Source organism: Phascolarctos cinereus, unplaced genomic scaffold, assembly GCF_003287225.1.
Source record: "Phascolarctos cinereus isolate Bilbo 61053 unplaced genomic scaffold, phaCin_HiC Scaffold_3;HRSCAF=262, whole genome shotgun sequence".
In the NCBI taxonomy this organism is placed as follows: domain Eukaryota; kingdom Metazoa; phylum Chordata; class Mammalia; order Diprotodontia; family Phascolarctidae; genus Phascolarctos; species Phascolarctos cinereus.
The window spans coordinates 156,480,508-156,501,943 of NW_027555736.1; the positions used below are offsets into that span (position 1 = coordinate 156,480,508).

General features: G+C 35.9%; 1 protein-coding gene across 4 annotated transcripts in view; it reads right to left on the reverse strand.

Annotated features, from left to right (window-relative positions):
- TCF12 (transcription factor 12) overlaps positions 1–21,436 on the reverse strand; it is a 416,785-nt gene that overhangs the window by 229,025 nt on the left and 166,324 nt on the right. For all 4 annotated transcript variants that reach the window (XM_020981635.2, XM_020981615.2, XM_020981646.2 and 1 more), the window contains exon 4: positions 18,150–18,223. In XM_020981635.2, the coding sequence (XP_020837294.1) occupies positions 18,150–18,223 (74 nt within the window). The remainder of the gene's footprint in view (positions 1–18,149; positions 18,224–21,436) is intronic.

The window sequence follows — 21,436 nt, forward strand, 5'->3', positions numbered from 1 at the left end:
CTAAAATCATCAAGCTGTCCTCTGAAGCAATCATTATAAGAATTCTAGGAACAAATAATTTTTTATTTTGAAAGGGGAAATCACCACAGATTTATCTTTATTTTAAGCTCTCTTCTCTTAAACCCTGTTGTTCAGTAGTTTCAGTCATGTCCGACTCTTCATGACCCCATTTAAGGTTTTCTTGGCAAAGAAACTGGAGTGGTTTATCATTTCCTTATCATTTAACAGATGAGCAAACTGAGGCAAACAGGGTTAAGTGACTTGCCCAGGGACACACAGCTAGTAAGTGTCTCAATCCAGATTTGAACTCAGGTCTTCCTGACGCCAGGCCTGGCGCTTTATCCACCATGCCACCTACCTTCCCCTTCTCTTGTGCTTACATCATTACAAATTATTCTTAGTAGATGAGGTCTCCTAAGGAACTCTACCTTCCTTCATAAACAGTTTTGAATTTTTGAAGGTAGGATGAAAGAGTAAGAGGTAGCATGGCATATCAGATAGTGAGCTGTCCTCAGTCTAGAAATCTTGGGTTCAAGTCTTTCCTCTAACATTTATTGTCTCTGTGACCCTGGGAAAGTCACAACCTCCTGGTGCTTCAAACAACTCTCTCAGGCTAATCTTTATTGACACAGGGAGTTCCTTCCTCACTGGGGATTTCCTACATCAGTGAAAACACAGATCCAGTCCCCCCAAAAAAGATGATCACAAGAGTATAGTGCTAATACCATTTCTGCAAACACATTACCAAAAAAAAATTAGCAGGTCAAATTTCTTGCTTTTTTAAATAAAAATTTATTGATTTTTTTTATAACACCTCCATTTCCTATCATATTTTATCTCCCCTCCTAGACAGCCATCCCTCATAAACAAAGAATAAAAAAGAAAGGAAAAGCAGTTCAACAAAACTAACCAGTACATTAAAAAGTCCAGTATTTTATGAAGTATTCCATACTCACAGTCCCACCTCTACTTCCTAGCTTTAAAAAGAAGTAAGGGGAAGATACCTTCTTATATCTCATCTCTGGGGCCAAGTTTATTCATCATAATTTCACAGCATTCAATTTCTTTCTTTCTTTCTTTCTTTTTTTTTTTTGATTAGGCAATGGGGTTAAGTGACTTGCCCAGGGTCACACAGCTAGTAAGTGTCAAGTGTCTGAGGCCGAATTTGAACTCAGGTCCTGCGGATTCCAAGGCCAGAGCTCTACCCACTCTATACCACCTAGCTGCCCCTCAATTTCCATTTTTTTTATTGTCATCTTTTCCCACTTATATTGTTAGAATCACTGTGTATGTTCACTTTGTATCAGTTCATATATAAGACATCCCATATATCTCTATACTCACCATTCATCATTTCTTACAGCACAATAATTTTCCATTACATTCACATACCACAACTTGTTTAGCCATTCTCCCAATCAACGGGCATCTAATTACCTTCTGATTCTTTGTTATTACAAAATGTAGGAAATCAAACAGGGATTCTTAGCCTGGGGCGCGTGAACTTTAAAAAAAAAGTATTACTTTGATAATTCTATTTCAATCTAATTTCAATATAATTGGTAATTATATGTATTTTATTTTATGCATTTTAAAAAATAGCTTCGAGAAGGGGTCCAAAGGCTTTATCAGACTGGATTGCCAAGGAATCCAGGACACAAAAAAAGTCCCCTGCTAATACTTTCAGGTTTACAAAGTGCTTGCCTCACACAACAACTCTATGAAATAAGTGCTGCAAGTACTATCTCCAAATTAAATTATTTGCTTATAGTCACAAAATAAGTGTTACAGCTGAAATTTAAACTAAGATATGATTTCAAGCTCAGAAACGTAGTGGGCTAAAAATCAGATTTTCGAACTCTTTCTATTAAGCTAAGCTATCTCTCAGGAACAGGTACTTCTGCAACTCTTCCCCAAAGACCATATTTTTTACATTTCATAGTTACATTCATGTCCTACAAGAAATGTGTGATTATCTAATACAAACTGCCCAGATATCTCCACCTTTCTCTTCTCCATCCAAATGCAACGACCAGTCTCCTTGCTAGAAACAAACAAAAACCAGGATGACTATAGATAGGTACCAGTTTCCATCTGGTCCTGACAGCAGGACAACCAGTACAATTTCCTGAGGATATTTTATTCACAAGCATGACTGTGGCTGTACTCAATGGTGGTTGTAAGGATCATAAATCAGACACAACATAGCTTGTGGATTACTGGTTTACACAGAAAATATGAGAGTTCAATTTATTTCATCTAGGCCACAATGTTGGGTTCCTGTTTGGAATATTTGGTGTTATGTTTTCTGGGTTTTTTTTCCCAGGTAACCCTATTCTTCTGTCTGCAGGGGGTTAGAGTCCAGAAGCCATCATTTAGATCACAGTTTGTAACCTGAGATCTAAGAACTCAATGTACATTCAAGGTATCTATGGACTGATTTCAGGTGGAAAAAAATTAAAGCTTTATTTTCACTAACATCTAATCAAAACTGAATATCTCCTTTAATTATTGAAAAACATTACTCTGAGAAGGGGTCCATAGGCTTTTACCAGATTGTTTTGTATCCATGACACACAATAATGGTACTAGAGGATTAATGGAACAGCATATTGTATCAGGTCTAATACTACCCACCCCCTCATTTTTTTTTTATTCAAGTAAAACCAGATATTCCTGACTCTAGGACTTGTCTCTATCTACTGCATCACCTATGCGCCTGTGTTAACCTAGTACTGGTTAGTATGTATCTTTGAAAGTTGACAACTTCTCTAATTTAGACTTTTCCAGTGAGCATCGTCTAACTGGTCCCAAAAGGAAATGGCAAACCACTGACTGAGGGTCAAACTGGCTAGTACTCTACTTTTGTATGGCTGCAAGCTGTTAAGAATGGTTTTTACATCTTTTTAAAACTATAAAATTTCATTTTAAAATGTAGAAATCATTCTTAGATCCCCTACAAAACAAGGTGGCAGGTCATGTTCTAGTGCTATAGTCTGCCAACATCTGGTCAAAATTAATAAATTTTACTATATTTAAAGTCTATTAATCTGCACACTGAAGGGATGGTACCCTTTACACTTCTATATCTATGAAAGGTCATAACTGTAAGGTCATAGCAACTCACATTTTGAATAGTACTTTAAGATTTGCAAAGCACTTTCCTTATAATAATCTGTGTGTTAGGTAGCATAAGTACTTTATATCCACTTTACAGATAAGTAAACTGAGACTCTGAAAGTTTAATAGATTAGGCCATGAACACATTGCTAGGATTAGAACCCATATGCCATATTTCACATATAATCATCACAGATTTTATGACAATTAGGAGAAAAAAAAAGAAGGTGGGGTATTACCATTATGTGAAGCTTTAAAAAAAATTGTGCCATTACTTAAAAATAATTTATTACTAAACTGTCTTTGGTGCAAGATTAGGATGCATGGAATACTTGCGAATATACTTAAAACTGAATACTGACAATGTGTGTACACTGAGAATTCTAGGCTCTCAACGCACAAGAGATAAATGTGTCTCCATATGCCACTGGTGAATACATTGCTGCTCTGTTATTGTTGGGTTTTTTTTTAAGTGGCATCACAAACAGAATTATTCAATGTGATAATTATCCAATGAAAGGTCATAAACAATTTTTGGACTGAAAAAAAACAGGGTACAACAATTATGTGATGGCAACAATTACGCAGTGAAATATGGTATTCTGATTCCCAAATCTACTGTTCTACCCACCAGACACATTTGTGAATACTCATAATTATGGCAAACTTTAACCTCCACTGAAAAACTCATCATACTTTTCTTTCACTTTCTCTCCATTTAATTTCTCGATTTTTAATTGATGTTGGTATCCCAAGCGGGGAAAAAAAGGATCTGCTTAAACATTATGCCTCAGACACACTTAAAAAAAAATGATCAATATGGGAAATTTGGTTTATTTGGCTTTGTATAGATATTACAAATATTTTGGTGCGGTGAGAAAACATAAATGCTTGTTAACTGACAAAATAAAATTTAATTTAAAATGAATATTATTTCTACAATATTCACTATTATGAATATTATGGTACAATCCAACTTATAGCCTATTTGTATGAACAAGACTATCATACTGTAGAGTAGACTTTCACCAGATTTCGACTGTCCATTCTGAGTCCTTTTTTATTGTCACAGTATTTTATCTATCACCATTTTTAATATTTACAGATGCAGCTGATGGCATTATTATCTGCATGACCTACATGCAATGCATTTGCTTGATCCTTTCAACAAAGAAAATACATATGTAGTTTGCCCTCTTGTTACTTATTAATTGCAAGGCTTTTCCTTTTTAGTAATAATAATTTATATTTATATAGAACATCATACTTGCAGAGTGGTTTTAGATATTTTAAGATCAATGAGTGATAGAAAAAAAACTGATAGAAAAATATCAGTGAAGGACCACAGATAAGCAAAAACATATGTTATAGCTAGCTGGTCTGTTGATTTTCTTTCTTTCTTTTTATGAGGAATATGAAGTACTTAAGTTGTCTATTTCCATATAGGTGCATACAACTTCATTCAAGATCTGTAACAAGTAATAAAAATGTACTTTAGTTCCCTATTTAGCTGGTTAAGGGAGAGAGAGGAGAAAAAAAACGATAGTGAGAGAAAGGAAGAAGAGAGGAACAAGGAAGACATGACGTCTAGAGTAAAGGCTAGGACAGAAAAGTAAAGTAGTAAGGAGACTGAAGAGTGAAAGAAAGAAAGAAAGAAAGAAAGAACAGTTGAAGAGAAAGAGCTTGAAGGAGGAAGGGCATGGTCAACATTTTTTCTTTATCCATGATATCTCAACTCCAGTAAATCACAAATTACTTTGTTAAATAGTTGCAGCCTACCTTGCAAGAGGCCTCATCTCTACTTCTCATCATTTAGGGAGTAGCAATGCCATTGTGATGGCCTAATGCAGTGGGCAAAGAAACCCTACCAAGCTTCCTAATCCTTCACATCTCTCATCTCTTAGTAGATCGAGCCCTATATCCATAGTCTAGTACCAGCTGCTTCTTCCCCTCAATTTCACTTTAAAAAAAAAGCTTAAGAATTTTTACTTAATAATCTCTTTTGGCATCTCCCCCTTCAATTAGAAATAGCAAAGTGGGGTGAATCACTCATTCCCTGCAATAAGCATACTCTTTTTTCTTTCAGATTTGAACAAAAGTATACAAGCACTTTTCCTCACCACAAACTTTTAAAACTGAAACTAAAAGTAATTCTCCCCATTTTATAGATGAATTAACTGAGGCTCAAGCGAGGTTAAGTGATTCATTCCTAATCATGCAGCTAGTAGCATGCTCTCTATAGCAGGGACACAAATCCAAGTCTTCTGACTCCAAGTCCAATATGCTTTCTAACAAACAGCTCACTATACCACCAAAAATTACATGTAATGTTAACATGAACTATTGTGAAATCATGTATAGTAAACAAAGTTCTAGTGCTGGTGCTGCCCACAAATAGCTATATGCATTTGGGCAACTCACTTAACTGTTCTGAGACCCTGTTTCCCCATCCATAAGAAAAAGATTTGACTTCATCATCTCTACGATTGCCAGAAGTTCTAACATTCTATGACAACGAATTTCCACCCACGCCTTCAGGACTCCAGAACTCCAAAATCAATCATTTATCTCAACATATCAATTGGGTACTGTTGCTTCCTCAAAACTATTGTTACTGTTACTATTTTGTTTGAAGACCTTCTTTAACATAAAAGACTACTCCCAAATATGCTGGCAATAAACACTTTGACCTCTACTATCTCCTCTGATTTGGTGAGTTCTTCCCTGAGCCCTCATTAAAGGAAGCACTCATACTGGACATGTCCCTCCAAACCTAGTTCAGCACACACTTCCCCAGACTCCTTCCGGACCTTACTCCTACATAAGTACTTCCTGCCTTGACAGTATGGTATGCAACTATCTCTAATCAGATTTGTCAGAAAGTTAGATGTAACATTCATGGCAGGTCCAGGACTCATAGATAAGTTATATGAAATGTTTACATATTGCAAAATAATAAGATAAGTATTCTGGATCAATCAACAAACAAGAATTTATTAAGTGCCTATTATGTGCCATGTGCTAGAGAATAAGCCCTTTACAGTACCATTAAAATGGCAATATTAGATAGATTTTAAGTCAGTTGTCTTCTATTGTCTAAGCTCAGCTGGTAGTAGCAGTGGGGTCTGAATTTAAACCAAAAATGTGTGTGGTCAAGCAGGACACTGGGTAATATGTCACTGGAGTCAAACACTAACCATGAAATACTATTCCTGATTTCTATGCCAAGAAGGTGGTTCCATTGATATTTATTCAGAAGAACACAAGAGTGGAAGAGGTAAAGTATATGGACAAAAAAGTCTGAGATCATTTCCTGGTTTCCTTTTTGCTGCTTTTATGGGAACCACATAATCTGTGCTAGAAATAGCCTATTCACACAACCTACTGGTTGGGACACCCAGATTTCTATATAGTCCAACCTTATCACAATGTCTCTCCCATTACATCAAAATTTTGCCAATCAGTTATCACCTCCCCTCTGCTATTGAACATATGATGGTACCTGAAGAAGACTAGTTATAGAGATAGGTGGTTAAGGAGGTGGCCAGGAACTATCCACTAATAAGCATTATGCTACATATATAAGAAGAACCTAGCTCAAGTATGTTAAATAATATATCAACTCACATATACAAAGAACTTTACAGTTTGTAATACACTATGATAACAGGAGATATAAACATGGCAAACTATATTATCTTGATATCCTATACTATACTGCCAGTCTCAGACCTGCACTTAATAATTTTTAAAACTTTTTTTTTAACTTTACCTGTCATTTTGTCAGTGTAAGAAGCGGGTGAGACAACCAGCATGCTGTAGTGGATAGAGTGTTGAGGAGTCAAGAAGACTAGGGTTGAAGTTCTGACTGATATTCTGGGTGATTCTGGGCAAGGCACTTAAGTTCTCAATGCCCCAGGTACTCTCTAAAACTTCAGTTTGCAGAATGATTGATCTACATTGATAGAGGGAGTTTCCATTTGATAGCTCTCTATAAGACTGAAATAATAAGTCAAGATCATCTGTCCCTAACACCCTGAAAAAAAAAGCGGATTGTAGAGAAAAAGGAGATACATTGGAGGGAAGATATGAAGCTAGGGCTTCCTAAGTCAAGGCCAACTCTCTATTCATCATGCTGTGTTGCCTCTTAATGATAAATATGATGAAAAACACATTGACTACATAGGTCAGACATATATTTCCAGTCCTAAAAATAAGTGACTATCTTGCCTAACAGGACATCAATACCCTAAGGAAAAACCACCTCTTGGTATGGGACATTCGAATTTAATTATTTTAGATGTTAGGTAAAATGATGAAAACATTAATTTACTTTTAAAAAATCAGTCCATTAAGTTCCAGTGTTCAAGTTTAAGGACAGATTCATACTCTTACGAATAAATGAACTGAAGCACACAGATCTTACTTGACACCACAAGCAGACCTCAGGGTATTAAAGGACAGGTTTTTAGTTACTGATTATTAAAGGGCATATACTGAAGACATCTGTGATGCCAGAGAGCTAGGCTGCCACCCAGTAGCAAATATGAATGATATACCAAGGAAATTCCAAGGCTTTCTTGAAACATCATTTGAATTAAGCCCTCTCCTTAATTACTTTGCATGAAAAGGAACCAGGAGTTACAGTTTCTCTTCCATATCCTACACCAACCTTTCATTCTCCATCAATTATTTTCTCCAGCTCCCAAGGCTACTCCTTCCCAACACTCCATAAAAGAGCTCCATACAAGATCAATCCTGCCCACTGATCATCAGAAACAGAACCTACCTCACCTGAAGGTGCCACACTCCCCCAGGTGTCACCTTACAATGATTTAACTTGGGGTACATTAATCTGGATCCGTAGTATCAAAGACTTATAGATTTCAAGCTGTAAAAGACCATAGGAATTTTCTAGTCCAAATTCCTCAGTTTAACACATGAAGAAACTGAGGCAAAAAAGAGTTTTAACAACTTAAAGTTACACAGTAGTCACTAAGTAGAAAAGTCAGGATTCAAATCCATGACCTCTGAATAGATTTAGCACACTTTCCATTGTGCCACACAATCTCTGCCTTTCTCTCAGTCTCTGTCTCTCTTCCTATCCTATCATGAAATGGGTTACATGAAAATATTAGTTCTTATACAAAGCCTTTTAAAAATTTTGAATGGTTTTTGAATTTTAAAAGGCTTTGAGTCAAATTAACAATAGCAAGTTCATGAGACAGAGACTAAAGATCTACTTCCTTTTCTAAGTTCCAAATCTTGACACTTTCATTTCTCTCTAACATAAAGAAATACAGTCTCACCTCAGAGACTACTTTACCTCCAAAGCATGGAGAAGGATCTCTAAATAGAGGGAAACACAGAAGTTTTAATTAAGCTTCCTATTCTGAAAGACTGGTAGGAACCAAATAGTAGGAAATGTAGTAGTGGTCTCTGGCCATCTACATCACTCAACAAGCATCTATTAAACATTTACTACGTAACAGGCCCTAGGTAGACAAAGAAAGGCAAAAACAGTTTTTGCCCGCAAGAAACTCACATTCAAAAGGGACGTAGCAGACAAAGAACTATGTACATACAAGACAGAAAAAGAGTGTGAAAGGAGGTGATCTCAGAGGGAAGGAACTAGTGGTGAGAAGGAAGAAGAAAGCTGACCATCCAAGCTAAGTCTTGTGAAAAGCCAGGGAAGACAGAAGGTAGAAGAGACAGACAGCATTCTAGCCATCAGAAGCACCCTGAAAAAGTATGGAATTAAAAGGTGGAGATTTAAGTGTTATGAACAACAAGAAGACTAGAGTAGCTATACCATGGAGTGGGTAGAGAGGAATGAAGAACGAAGTACAAGTATATTAGAAAGGTAGTGAAGACTAGAAAGTAGTGAAAGACTTTAGATGCCAAAGGACATCATATTTGATCCTGAAGGTAACTGGGAGCCACTGGAGCTTACTGGGGATGTATGGAGTTTACAAATCAACACCTGAGGACATTCACTTTGGCAGCTGAATGCAGGACACAGGAAAGACTAATTAGAAAACTATTGTAATAATCTATGGGAGAGGTGATGAGGGCCTATATGAATGTGTTGACTGTGTTAATGGAGAGAAAGTGCCAAAGATACTTTGAAAATTATAAATGATAAGCTTCAACAAAAATTGGATTATGTGGTTAGCAAGATGAGAATCTGAGGATGATTCCAATGTGGTAGATGGTGGTGCCTTTGATAGTTGTATGGCTCTGTTCCCTCAGATCTGCCAGGAAGAGCTCATTGGCTCTCACAATACCTCACTATAAATGCTCTCTCCAAGTAAAGGGGTCACAGCTCACAAAGGACAAAACCAACATATAAACAGTGTGTTATTTTTGGTGGCTGGGAAAGTGTTTCAAAAATGTCACTAACAACTGCTACTCTGATTCTGATGTGAATGGCCCAAGAAAAAAACATATCCTTTTGGTTCAACACAATGACAGCCTCTAAGCTGGGGGACAAGAACATTGAAGGAAACTCATTAGTTATAAGGAAATTCAAAGTTTCTAAAGCAGAAACCTCTCAATGAGGCATACAGAATCAAACCTGATAATATCATCAATGCAGAGAAGCCACCTTAATTACTAATTAAAATTTGTTAAATAATACCCTGCAATACCATGCAGAAGGGAAGCACGCTGATTAGGGGACATGACAGCCCCATAAATATAATTACTTAGACTTGGTAGTCCAACTAGTTTAAAGATAAAGTTTTGGGCTCTGTATTTTTACACCTAAAGATGACATTAAAATACATCCTAACAAAGTGTATTATTAAAGTCCATCTGTATTACCTCATTTAATGATGCAATTAAAACCTTCAAAATTCACTAGGGTTTTCTAGAAAGTGAATTTTTTCTTAACTAAATCAATAAAATATCAATTTTCGCCAAGGTAAATCAACTACCAGTAGATATTTCAAATCCACATCCTGCAAGTTAAATTATATTTCATGAGTGAGTTCCTAACTAGTACTTCCCTGACATAAACTAGATGCATAGTTTTAAACTTAGTGAAGAAATTCTGTTTTAATTCCAAAAATTAAAAGCAAATAGGAAGAAAATCAAACCTCGGTAGGGCTCAATTGTTTCCTTTTAAAGATTACTTTTAAGTCATGAACTTAACATGAACATATTCACATACAAAGAACAGAAAAAGAAGACTGAATATGAAGCAATGAATCTCTATTTATGTCCATCTTAGATTAAAAAAACATTTATTACATTTAATATAATACCACTTTCTTACTTTCTGTGTCCTCTTTTGAAATTCTTTAGCTGTCTTCTGTGTATTTTTAAAATGTTTCACTGATACTCCTTTCTTTTTTTTTTCTGCTTCACTTTTTGCTAACTGCTCATTCTCTAGTTCTGATCTTTAAAAAGCACACTAAATATAGGTATCCTAATGAACAATTTCAAAACAACTCAGGAAAAAGATTCTGAAAAGAATACTAACCTAGCAGTCTCCTCATACTGGCCTTTTAAAAATAATTTAAAAAAAACATGAAAAACTGTATCAACTAATGTGTACACTGTATCATCAATGACTAGTCTGCAGCAATGAAAGCCAGACTCTAGATATTTTTCTATTTGTTTTTCTGTATATATTGGGGAAATGAGAGTCCATTTTACTGATATAAAAGATAGCATTCATGTTACCAGGTAATATAGTAAAAGGAAGATTTCAAAAAGAGGAAGGAGTAATACTTATCTTGCTAAGAGGAAGGAAAGAAGAGGATTTAGACAAAGATGAAAGGAAAGATCCATTCAAGAGCTGAGTGAAACATAAATTCTAAGAACAGAAGATTTTTCCAGTAAATGTGGTATATTTATAAAAATAAGCATCTACAAATCATTCTTCTTTTAAAGGAAGGACAATGCCCTAATTGTCCTTCAGACAGATTGGTTATCTGACAAATGCTCCAAGTCACTGACAGGATTTTATTTAAACATAGTGTTGGTTCAATGGATCAAATCTCTCAAAAGTTTTTATTCATTGGAACAAACATCTTTTTCCTTCTGTATGTGCTATCTACAGGTTTGTTCTGAAAACTTACTAAGCACATTATTATTATAAATTATAACAACAGCAGAGAGAAAAGTAATGAGATCCCTGAACTCTAGGGAGCCAAAGAACGTTTCAGGAAAAAAGTTTCCTTTCTTAGAACTGAAAGGAGAATGCTGAAACTTAAAGTGTCCACTGATTCTAGGATATATATACCAAGAATGGGGAACAAAGGAATGGACATTAGTCTTCAGTAAGGAGAAAGGAAAAAAGTGATAAATCGTATTTTTCTGTAAACAATATTAGGGTTTTTTTTCTGTCTAAAGTCAACCAATCAATAACAATTTACTAAGTGCTATGTGTAAGGCCTGCACCTTATATTAGGATGCTATAATGAAAGTTCAACAGCCCCTGTCTTCAAGGAGCTCATATTTTCATAAGGGAGACAACATGTACACATATGAACATATGTAGAATATATACAAAATAAGCACAAGTAGTTTTCCAAGAAGCGGTTCTAACATCTAGGGGGACTGGGTTTAAATTTATTATTTCAATCTTCTCTTCTTTTATTATTAACATTACAGTTACTAACAAAAAAAATCTACTGTCACTAGTAGCTGTTTATATTTATAAAATGCTTTATGTAAACTATCTTCTTTGATTTTCCCATAGGAAATAAGCAATATAGCTATCACTAGCCCTATTTTATAGGTAAGGAAAATGAGACCGAGAGGTAAACCTGCCTCCAAATCTCATGCATCCTATGGGATAGGAGGTGAAACATGAAAACCAGGTACTTAGACTAAAAAGCCCAGAGTTCTTTCCATTATACCTCAAAGTACGTTAAAATTAAATGAAACCAATGGCAAAGTTAAACATTTTGAAGTAAGAGACCTTTCTAAATGATATGTATGTGGGAAATCATTGTATCAGGGGCAACAGTGGCAGCCACAGGAGAGCAATGGCCAGACTCCAGGCTAAGAGGCCTTCCATACAGAAAAGTTATCTGAGGCTGTAATCATTCTATTTAATCCTTCACTTTGGGCACTAGTTAGGAGATTCAATGTAGTTCACATCATCCTAAACCAATTTCTGCTTTCAATGTGAAAATTAATATTATAACTTGTAGGGTTTTTCCTCCAATAAGCCAAGTAACAAGACTAACAATTGTTTAGTTGGGTTTATTTCTAACCTATATTAAAAGTATATCCCTTCTTTCTTGAGTCTTTTTTCACCTACAGAGAAATCTGAAACAGAGCAGTTAAATAAGAAAACAGAGGTCAAACTGAGCACAAATGTAATATACTGGATGACACTCACAGCAGCATTCTGTCCTTCCTGTCTTGCTTCACTATTTGATGACTTCCTCTTGTGTTCTATACCTTACATTAAGAACTCTAATATACTATGGCAAAATTTGATGTCCTTCCCAGTTATTACTTTTGAAATCCTAGCAAACATAAAACCTATCTGTACAGAACAAAAACAAACAGCAAAAAATAAACAAAAACCCAACCCATAACCTAGAACAAAGGTCTTAGTGGTATCTTACATATTTAAAATAGGTTTCCAGCCAATTTAGAGACAGACACTCAGAGGACAAGGACTCATCCAAAAAACTGAAAAAAATGTTTTCCCCTCAAAAGTCACCTTGATTTTTTTTTCCAAATTACATCACCAATAATCTAAATTACACAATTTGGTTTTTTTTTTAAATTCTACTGGTTATTGACCTATTTTAATTAATCTATCAAGTCCTACCATACTGCCTCATCTAAGAAAAAGGTGGTGTTCAATGTGATATGTGTTCTCAAAGGCTATGTCAGCAGATCATAGATTCTGATATGTCCTACTAAGCCAGTAGAGTATGGGTCAAAGACAAAGTGTGCATTTAGTTACCACAGAATTTATATTTGGAGAGCTTTATCACTGGAAGCCTGGTCACAGGGGATAAATTTGGAGGAAGGAGCCGCAGCAACTCGCAAAATGCCTACTAAGGAATGGATGTTAAAGAAGTATCCATATGGTGATGAAACCATTGAAGTACAAATGTCTGTCATGTCTGCAATTTGTCCAACTTAATAATTATCTCTTACTTTTTCCTCTTTCCCTTATATTCGGTCATTCATCAAGCCCAGTCTATTTTTCTTTTGAAATACTTCTTGTATCTAGCCCCTCTTCTTAACTGCTATCACCACCTCCATACTAGAATAGGACATTAGTTACATTTGGATTCATTTGGTTGTTGCTTCACTGCTATTCCTGTCTCTAGGCTTTACCTCTCTAATCCATCCTCTCCAAATTATACTCATCTTTTTAAACAAGCTCAAATCCTACTTTTTCAACAAAGCCTTTCTTGGTTAACTGAAATTTATATGAACTTTGCTTCTTAACTAAAACTTCCGTTAGTAAAATTAATTTGCTGAGGAATGAAACATACTGGCTTCTAAAAGCCTTTACTCTTATCTAGAAGACTGAAGTATTTCCCTCTTATCTAATTCTTTACCATCTCATCTCCTCCATTAGATTACAAACTTCAAAAGGACAAGGGCCATTACGGCTGGCTAATCAGTGCCTCCCTTTCCCTCCTCGCATGAAGCTCTAGTTACTTTGGGTTGAAGAGAGAAAGAGTTACTCCTCCTCCCCCATTCTCTTCTACTGTAGCTGGGGTCCGAGGGGGTGAAATCTGGAGAGTCCATGAGATCAAAGATTTGGAGCTAAAGGGGCCTTCAGAGGCCACCTAGTCCACCCCCCTCCATTCACAGATAAGGAAACTGAGGCTCAGTGGCGTTAAGTGATTTGATGGAGGTCAAACAGATGGGATCTGAACCCAGGTTCTCTGACTTCAAAGCCAGTTATCTTTCCATTCTACCAGGCTCCTCCATTAAAAAGCATCAGAGCTGTCCGAGCTGCCACTGCTCCTCTGCATCTCCAACAGAGCTTAGCACAATGCCATGTGTATAAATAGGAGCTCAATAAAGATCTGTTGATGTGTCATCAAAGATGAACTATTTAATGCTTATAACCAACCTGAGGTAACCACAGCAAACCAGCAAAGTCCATCCATTTATAAAGATGTGCAAGGGTCATATCAAGAAGCTTATGTCTATTTGTAATCAGACAAATAAAACACTTCAGTTATTCTAAGAAGTTCACATAAAGGTTAAGGTTTTTATTTTTAATCTTACATTCTGGTTAAAAAAACTGAGAGAGATTTTTGCTTCAGAGAAAGACAATGCAAATGAGAAAATAAAATAAAATGCTCCTTTAATTTAAAGAACAAAAACCCTTTTACGTGACTATCTAGATAATTCACAAAACTCCACCTACTTGGGTACTGGAAAAATGATGGATAACACCAATCTATTAAACAAGGAACCTTCTTAATCACCATCCCTCCACATTTTAAAATACAGGATTTATAAGCATTAAATAATTCAGACATAACTACCCTGTTCCTCTTGTCTTTTCTGTATAATTTTAATATACATTACATATACATAATATAATTTTAAAAGCATATTGTGGATCAGAGAATCATTCATTAAGACAATTACTAGAATTTACTCCTTCTATGTCATTCCATATTGGTAGAGATTGCTGCCCTTTAATTGTTCATGTAGTGGACAAGTCTAAACTTGAATTTTACTTCTGAAAGAGAATAACACATTGGTAGAATATTAACTTCAACAAAGGTCAAACTTTGAAGAAAGCCAGGGTGGGTGATCATTATAGAATTTATTTTGTATATGAATTGTATTCTTAAAATCAAAAAAGAACCCAAGATTTTCTTTTTGCCAACCAATAGCATAATCAAAGGGCAGCTAAGTGGCACAGTGGATAGAATGCCAGGCCTGGAGTTAGGAAGACCCGTCTTCCAGAATTCAAATCTTGCCTCAGATACTTACTAGCTGTGTAACCCTGGGCAAGTCATTTAACCCTATTTGACTCAGTTACCTCATATGTAAAATGAGCTGAAGAAGGAAATGGCAAACTACTCCAATACCTTTGCTAAGAAAACCCCAAATGGGATCACAGAGTCAGACACAACTGAAAATGACTGAACAAAAGCATAACCAAATGTGGCAACATATGAAAGGTGCTTTGTAAACCTTAAATTGGTACAAAATGTCAGTCATCATCATCACAATTATTATTTCCATGGCAGGAATAGCAGTAGTAGCAGTGTGGCCATATCACCATACAACGGTTGATAATTGTTCCTCTACCAAATAAACCCTACCCGTAGTAAGATCCATGAAAGTGATTCTGCAACCAAGAGATCTCTACAAAAGGGAAGATGGAAATGCCTTAGTAAGAGTTCACCTCCTTTACACTCTTATTTATTCCACTCTTTAATTAAATTTAGTCTTATTAGACTAATAACAGATAATTTCAATCAAAAAATTAAGGAAATCTCCTCACTGTTACCTCTTTGCTTTTTAACACACACAACAATTTTTTGCCTTTTACTCCATGCCCCTGCACCTAGCACAATTTTAAAACCATATTCTGCATCAAAGGATTCTCTGAAAAGACCAAGAAATGCTGTCTTCATTCCGTTTTTCCTTTTCCCACTGAAATGAGGTAGATGGGACATAGTCTAGAGTGCTGGACTTAGAATCAAGAAGAACTAGGTTCATGTAACCCACAACTTATTTAATCTCCCTCGGTCTGTTTCCTAATCTGCAAAAAGTGGATAATAAGAGTACTTTCCTCCCAGAACTGTTGTGCGGATTAAATAAGATCTTGTAACATAAAGCACTTAGCACAGTGCCTGCCACATAGCAAGTGTTTAATAAATACTTATTTCCTTCTCCTCACCCAAAATACTTTTCAAATCTTAAAGTGTTATGTAAATGCTAGCTACTAAAACCTGACAGGAGAAGTAGAGGAAAAGTACAGAAATTCTTGAATGGATCAAGCAGTAAGAAGCAGTAAAAATAATAATTTACCTTGTTTTTAGTCAAAATAGGAGACTGTGTCTCTGCCACAATGTGTTTAGGAATGAGCAAGGGAGTTATGACATCTTGGAAAGAGAACTGAACTAGGAGGCAAGTGATCCTATGTAGTCCCAGCTCTGCCACCAAAACCAATGTTTGATATTGAACTGAATTCACTCTTGCTTCTTACACCTCAGTTTCTTCTATGAAGTGAGAATATTAGACTCAATATTAATTTAAGGTCTCATCAGATCCTGAAGGTAAGAATAAATTTAATGAAACCCAGAAGTTCTAAGGACAGGGACCCTTCCTTCCTCCTTTAGTATTTCCCTTTATGCTCTATGATATGCTATGCATACTCTAATAACTTAATAAATGCTTCCTCTGGGCTTTAATCATCTCAAGATTTAACTCTAACTTGAATACATAAATTTCTAAGAATTTTGAAGATGTGGGGGTGGACATGGGAGAAAACACAAGGGTTTTTTCCTTTGGAAAAATAAGAAATTTGAGGGAAAACACAACATATAAGCAATATGTCCTTTTAAAGTTCCCTTGAAGAAACAGCATGGCATAATGGAAAGGACATGGACTTGAGACAAGAACACCCAGGTTCGAATCCTACCCTCTTAGATGTAGGATATTCATTATTTCTGTCACCCCCTCATTAGCAAAATAAGGAAATTGGACTGAGTGACCTCCAAGGTCCCTTCTAGCTCCAACTTTATAATTTTATGATTTTTCACAGATCTAAAGACACATTTTTAGTCTAATAATGTAAATGTATTATGTATCATTTGAATTGCTAATAAAATGTGTTTATTATATTAAACTTAAAGGTATAATATATTTATATGATAATTTCCAGATTTCATATTTAAATGAATTTTTAAAATAAATGAACTACAAATGTTTGGATAGGGCATGAACTCTGCTATCTGGGTTCTTGAACAACTAGGCTTTTCCAAATGATTCTGACATATAGAGTTCTGTTATATATCTTGGAGTAGGAAAGAAGTTGGAAATTAATTAAAATTTTTGTACATCTTAAAATAAACACAGTTTAGTATAGAATTAAATAACTTACCAATAAACAATAAAGGCACTCAACAAAGTATTACTGGCTATAAACAGAAACTGCTTACCTCACCATCAAACTACAAATCAAAAAGTAGGCCTTACTTTTAGGCACATGTCTATATTCCAAGTTCAAATCTCCTAGACATAGCTACCACATGATATACTCTTGAATACAGTTCCCCAAGGGGTCTACATTGCTTCCAAGCAATAACATAGGCATTTGGGGGAAGGGAATTAATTCTTTCAGGCTGCTATAGTCCTATTTAGAATATTATAAACTAATTTTGTCAACAAGTGAATTAAATATGTAAGATAAGAATTCAAAAATAATCAGTACTGTTGATAACTCTCCTTCCCCTCTATTAAAATCCAACATTCAAACCCCAATAAGAAAACCCTTCTCTCTATTTGCAACATTATTCAAAGCTCCATGTGGGGACTTCAAAGAGAAATGGAAGTATGTATGTTAAGAGTTTCTATACACAACTTCTTAGATGTCAAATGGCATTTCCAATTCATCACAAAGTATTTAAATACAAACTGAACACAGCTTGAAATCGAATAGCAAAACTTTATGTTTTAAAAGGTGCCTTCATTCAGCACTTTTACTTACACAGCAAAAAGGAGGCGAATGCTTAAACCTATATCATTTAGGGAAAGTATAAAGTAACTCCAATCACATATCCAAATTTCCTTCAAACCTTGGGCAAGTCATTTAAATTCTCTGAGCCTTATCTTCCACTTATATCAAATAAAAGCGTCGGACTGGATAATCTCTTTCCTTCTAGTTCTAATTTTATAATTTAATAATCTCAATATGTTTCCTTTAAAAATTAGGATAGTCTATGTTACTACAAAACTATAATTTTGAGGAATTTTCCTCAAAGAGCCTATTAGTCTTTATCAACCTTCCTCTAAACTTTTGATCAAATATTTATATTTTTCAAATGAAGGAGGAAAAAACTTACTCTAGATGAGTCATAGGAGGGGCTTGGTTGACCACTTGTTCCCCAAGACGATGTACCTCCTCGTTCATCCATACCTGAAGGAAGACAAAACATAAATAAAGTAAATCCATCAGAGTCCCCATTCAGACAAACTTAGATGGATTTTCTATACTTGCAACGTGCCAAGCACACAGCAGAAACACAGAAGAAGGCAACAAATTAATGCCTCAGCAACAGTCCTGCCAACTGTCCTTAGCACATGGGTTTGGATGATCTGTGGATGAGCCACTGATCCCCAAACCTTAAGGAAACAAGATTAATTATGAGAATCTAGAACACTAGGTCTGCCATAGACACAAATGCTCCGTGTATTACTATTACAAGTTACTATTTGTAATTCTCAGAACCCAGGACGATCCAAGGTTCTTTGAAACCACCATTATAGTAGCTGACCTGTTGACCCTGTTCCAATCTAAGGCCATCTGGATATAAATCCAAAGCAAGTACTGGACCTTCTGTGAACTAGAAGCTGGTAAAACAGCCAGTTCTCAACCCAATACAATTGGCTGTCATCTGGCCAGGGAAGGGTAATGATGATAACTCAGAAAGTCAATCAAAGAAATATACCCAAGAAACAAATAAAATTGACATGACAACCCACAATAATTACCAAGTAAACAACACCATCAAATTGCTTTAAAATTTTATTTTCCTATTTGTTTTTCTCTCAACTGGGAAACACTACTGAACTGCCAACATCAGTTAGAAAAAAGAAAGCCTAATCAAAAAAAGGATCAGAATCTGCATAGTATCCTTTCTCTCCCGTTTTTGTGTTTTCACCTATCAGTCTAGGCTTCCAAGATTCCTTCCATGACTCAGACAGATCCCGCTCCCAAACCCAAACACATGTGGTCAGTTCTGGGAACCACCCATCTCCTGATGTTAGCATAAAGCAATGTCCCCTTCCCTGCTCTCTGAACCTCATTTCATGCTATGGTGGAGAGAAGTCATCCTTCTGATGATTGCTACTTCAGGTAAATAGACTTTCTTGAATTGTTGGGCACCTCATACTAAGACTAACTGGCAATGGTGCACTAGGAACTGAATGAGTATAAGTCATAAAAATCAAGTCGCCCCTTCCTTCAGAGCCAATATTTTCCCAGTCCCAAGTAAAATTCTTAAGAATTTTTCTCTAAGGCATTCCAGGCAAGAAACAAGCATTTCAAAAACTGCTACTTTGTGCTTTTAAAAAGTCACTCTTGGGGCAACTAGGTGGCGCAGTGGATAGAGCATTGCCCTGAAGTCAGGAGGATCTGAGTTCAAATCCAGCCTCAGACCAAACACTTGACACTTACCAGCTGTGTGACCCTAGGCAAGTCACTTAACCCCAACTGCCTAAAAAAGTTTAAAAAAAAAGAAAAAATGAAATAAAAAGTCACTCTTCTCCCTCTCTCTATTCTTTTCTCACTGTTGTAAAGTATCCACATACCCAAAATAACATCCTGGCCAAGAATCCAGAAACGTACCACACATCATATTTTGTTTAGTGAACATATTTTTGTACCGCTGAAAGGAGATGGAAAACAATAAAGAAACAGCTTCTGGAAGGAAATACATCAACATACCAAAATTTGATCAAGTGGTAGGGTGAGAAACCAGATTGCAAGGGGTTGAAAAATGAATTTGACATACAATATCCTTTTGGTTTCATTAACATATGTAAAGTGTTTTGCAAACCTTAAATCAAAATATAAGTGCTAGCTATTTATTGTTGTTATTATTATTATTATTACTGATATATCCTCTTTTTGGGACGGATTTGGGTGTTCAGAATTAAAAAAAAAAGAAAACAAAGAAGTGAATAGGAGGGCAGGAAGGAAGGGGAAAATGATTATAAATGGCTCTTTCTAGAAGTTAACCTAGGAGAGAGGACAATTCCTTGAGGAAATGGAGGCATTTATAAGGACTGGAAGACTGGGTATGTTTGTGGACAACGGAGAAGGAGCCATCACTTAAGATGAGAGTTGAGGGTGGTCTTCAAAGGGGCAAACTTTAGAGGGCACAGGAAAAATTGAGGTTGAGGGCAAAAGAAGAGGGACTGGCCTAATCAAGAATGGCCATCTGTTTCTCAGAGTGTAGAGGAAAGAATGGGGTATTTGGGTGTATAGAAGAGGGGGAAATGAAGAGTCATGACAGGTCTCTATTTTCTCAGTAAACAAGGAGGCAAGGTCCTGTGATGACAGGGATGGGTAAAGAAAGTAGTAAAGGAGGATTAAAGAAACAGCTAGTAATAGTTATAAGGGGAGGTGGCAGGGGTGGAGGGGAAGGATTATCATCTGCAACACTGAAAGACCTGCCAAGGTCAAATGAGAATAATTTGTAGTACGCTCTTTCAGTGTAATATCTGATTTCTTATAGCAGCATGTGAACAGGAGGAGAAAATGTAGATGGTATGAGGCATCTCAAAATTAGGGTTTAACAAGGAATGAGTGATAAAAGACAAAGTGATTAAAGGCCAGAAGTATATAATTGAAATGGTTAATTACAAAGTGAATAGTACAAAGGGAGGAAAGAGAGGTCAGGGAGGAGTGAAGTGACTGGAGGTCAGGGTTAGGATGCAGAATGGGTGGGTGAGGTAGTGAGAGAAATGGAAGGTAGAAGTTTGTGATGAATGAGGAATTAAGAGCTGGATTATGGCAGGAAAACAGTTATTGGCAAAAGAAAACATAAACCATCCTTAGGTGTGCCGAAGATAAAATAAAAGGTGGGGGAAATGGGATCTGGGGAGACTGGTGCATTGGGTGGACAAGTGATTTGAGAAGTCATTAATGTTTATGCTGAAATCTTAAATATTACAGCAGGGATAAAGGAAAGAATCATTCACTTCCTAAAGCACAAACCTTTGCATATAATAGCCATGTAATAAATGTTTGTTGAATTGAATTAATGCAAAATAAATGAAGAATTTTTAAAATAAATTTGGATTTTTGCATATCAAATATCTCTAAAGTAAGGCACATAGAGTTTTAAAGAATTTTACTTTTAAAATGATATCTAGATTGGGTGGTGGATATCTACTAATAATGATATCTTAAGCACATTTTTAGGAAAAGGCCTACCAGTCTTGTCAAACCACACTCCCTATCTTTGTCAAGTAACCCCGATTTCCCTGGATGCCATGAAGGAAAGGCAAAGATTAATTAAACAAAATGGTCATTAATTAGGTGATAGAATCATCAGCTAAAGAATGCTAGGATCCTAATGGTGTGGGGCATGATAGAGGCCTCATGGGACTCTAAAGAATGGCA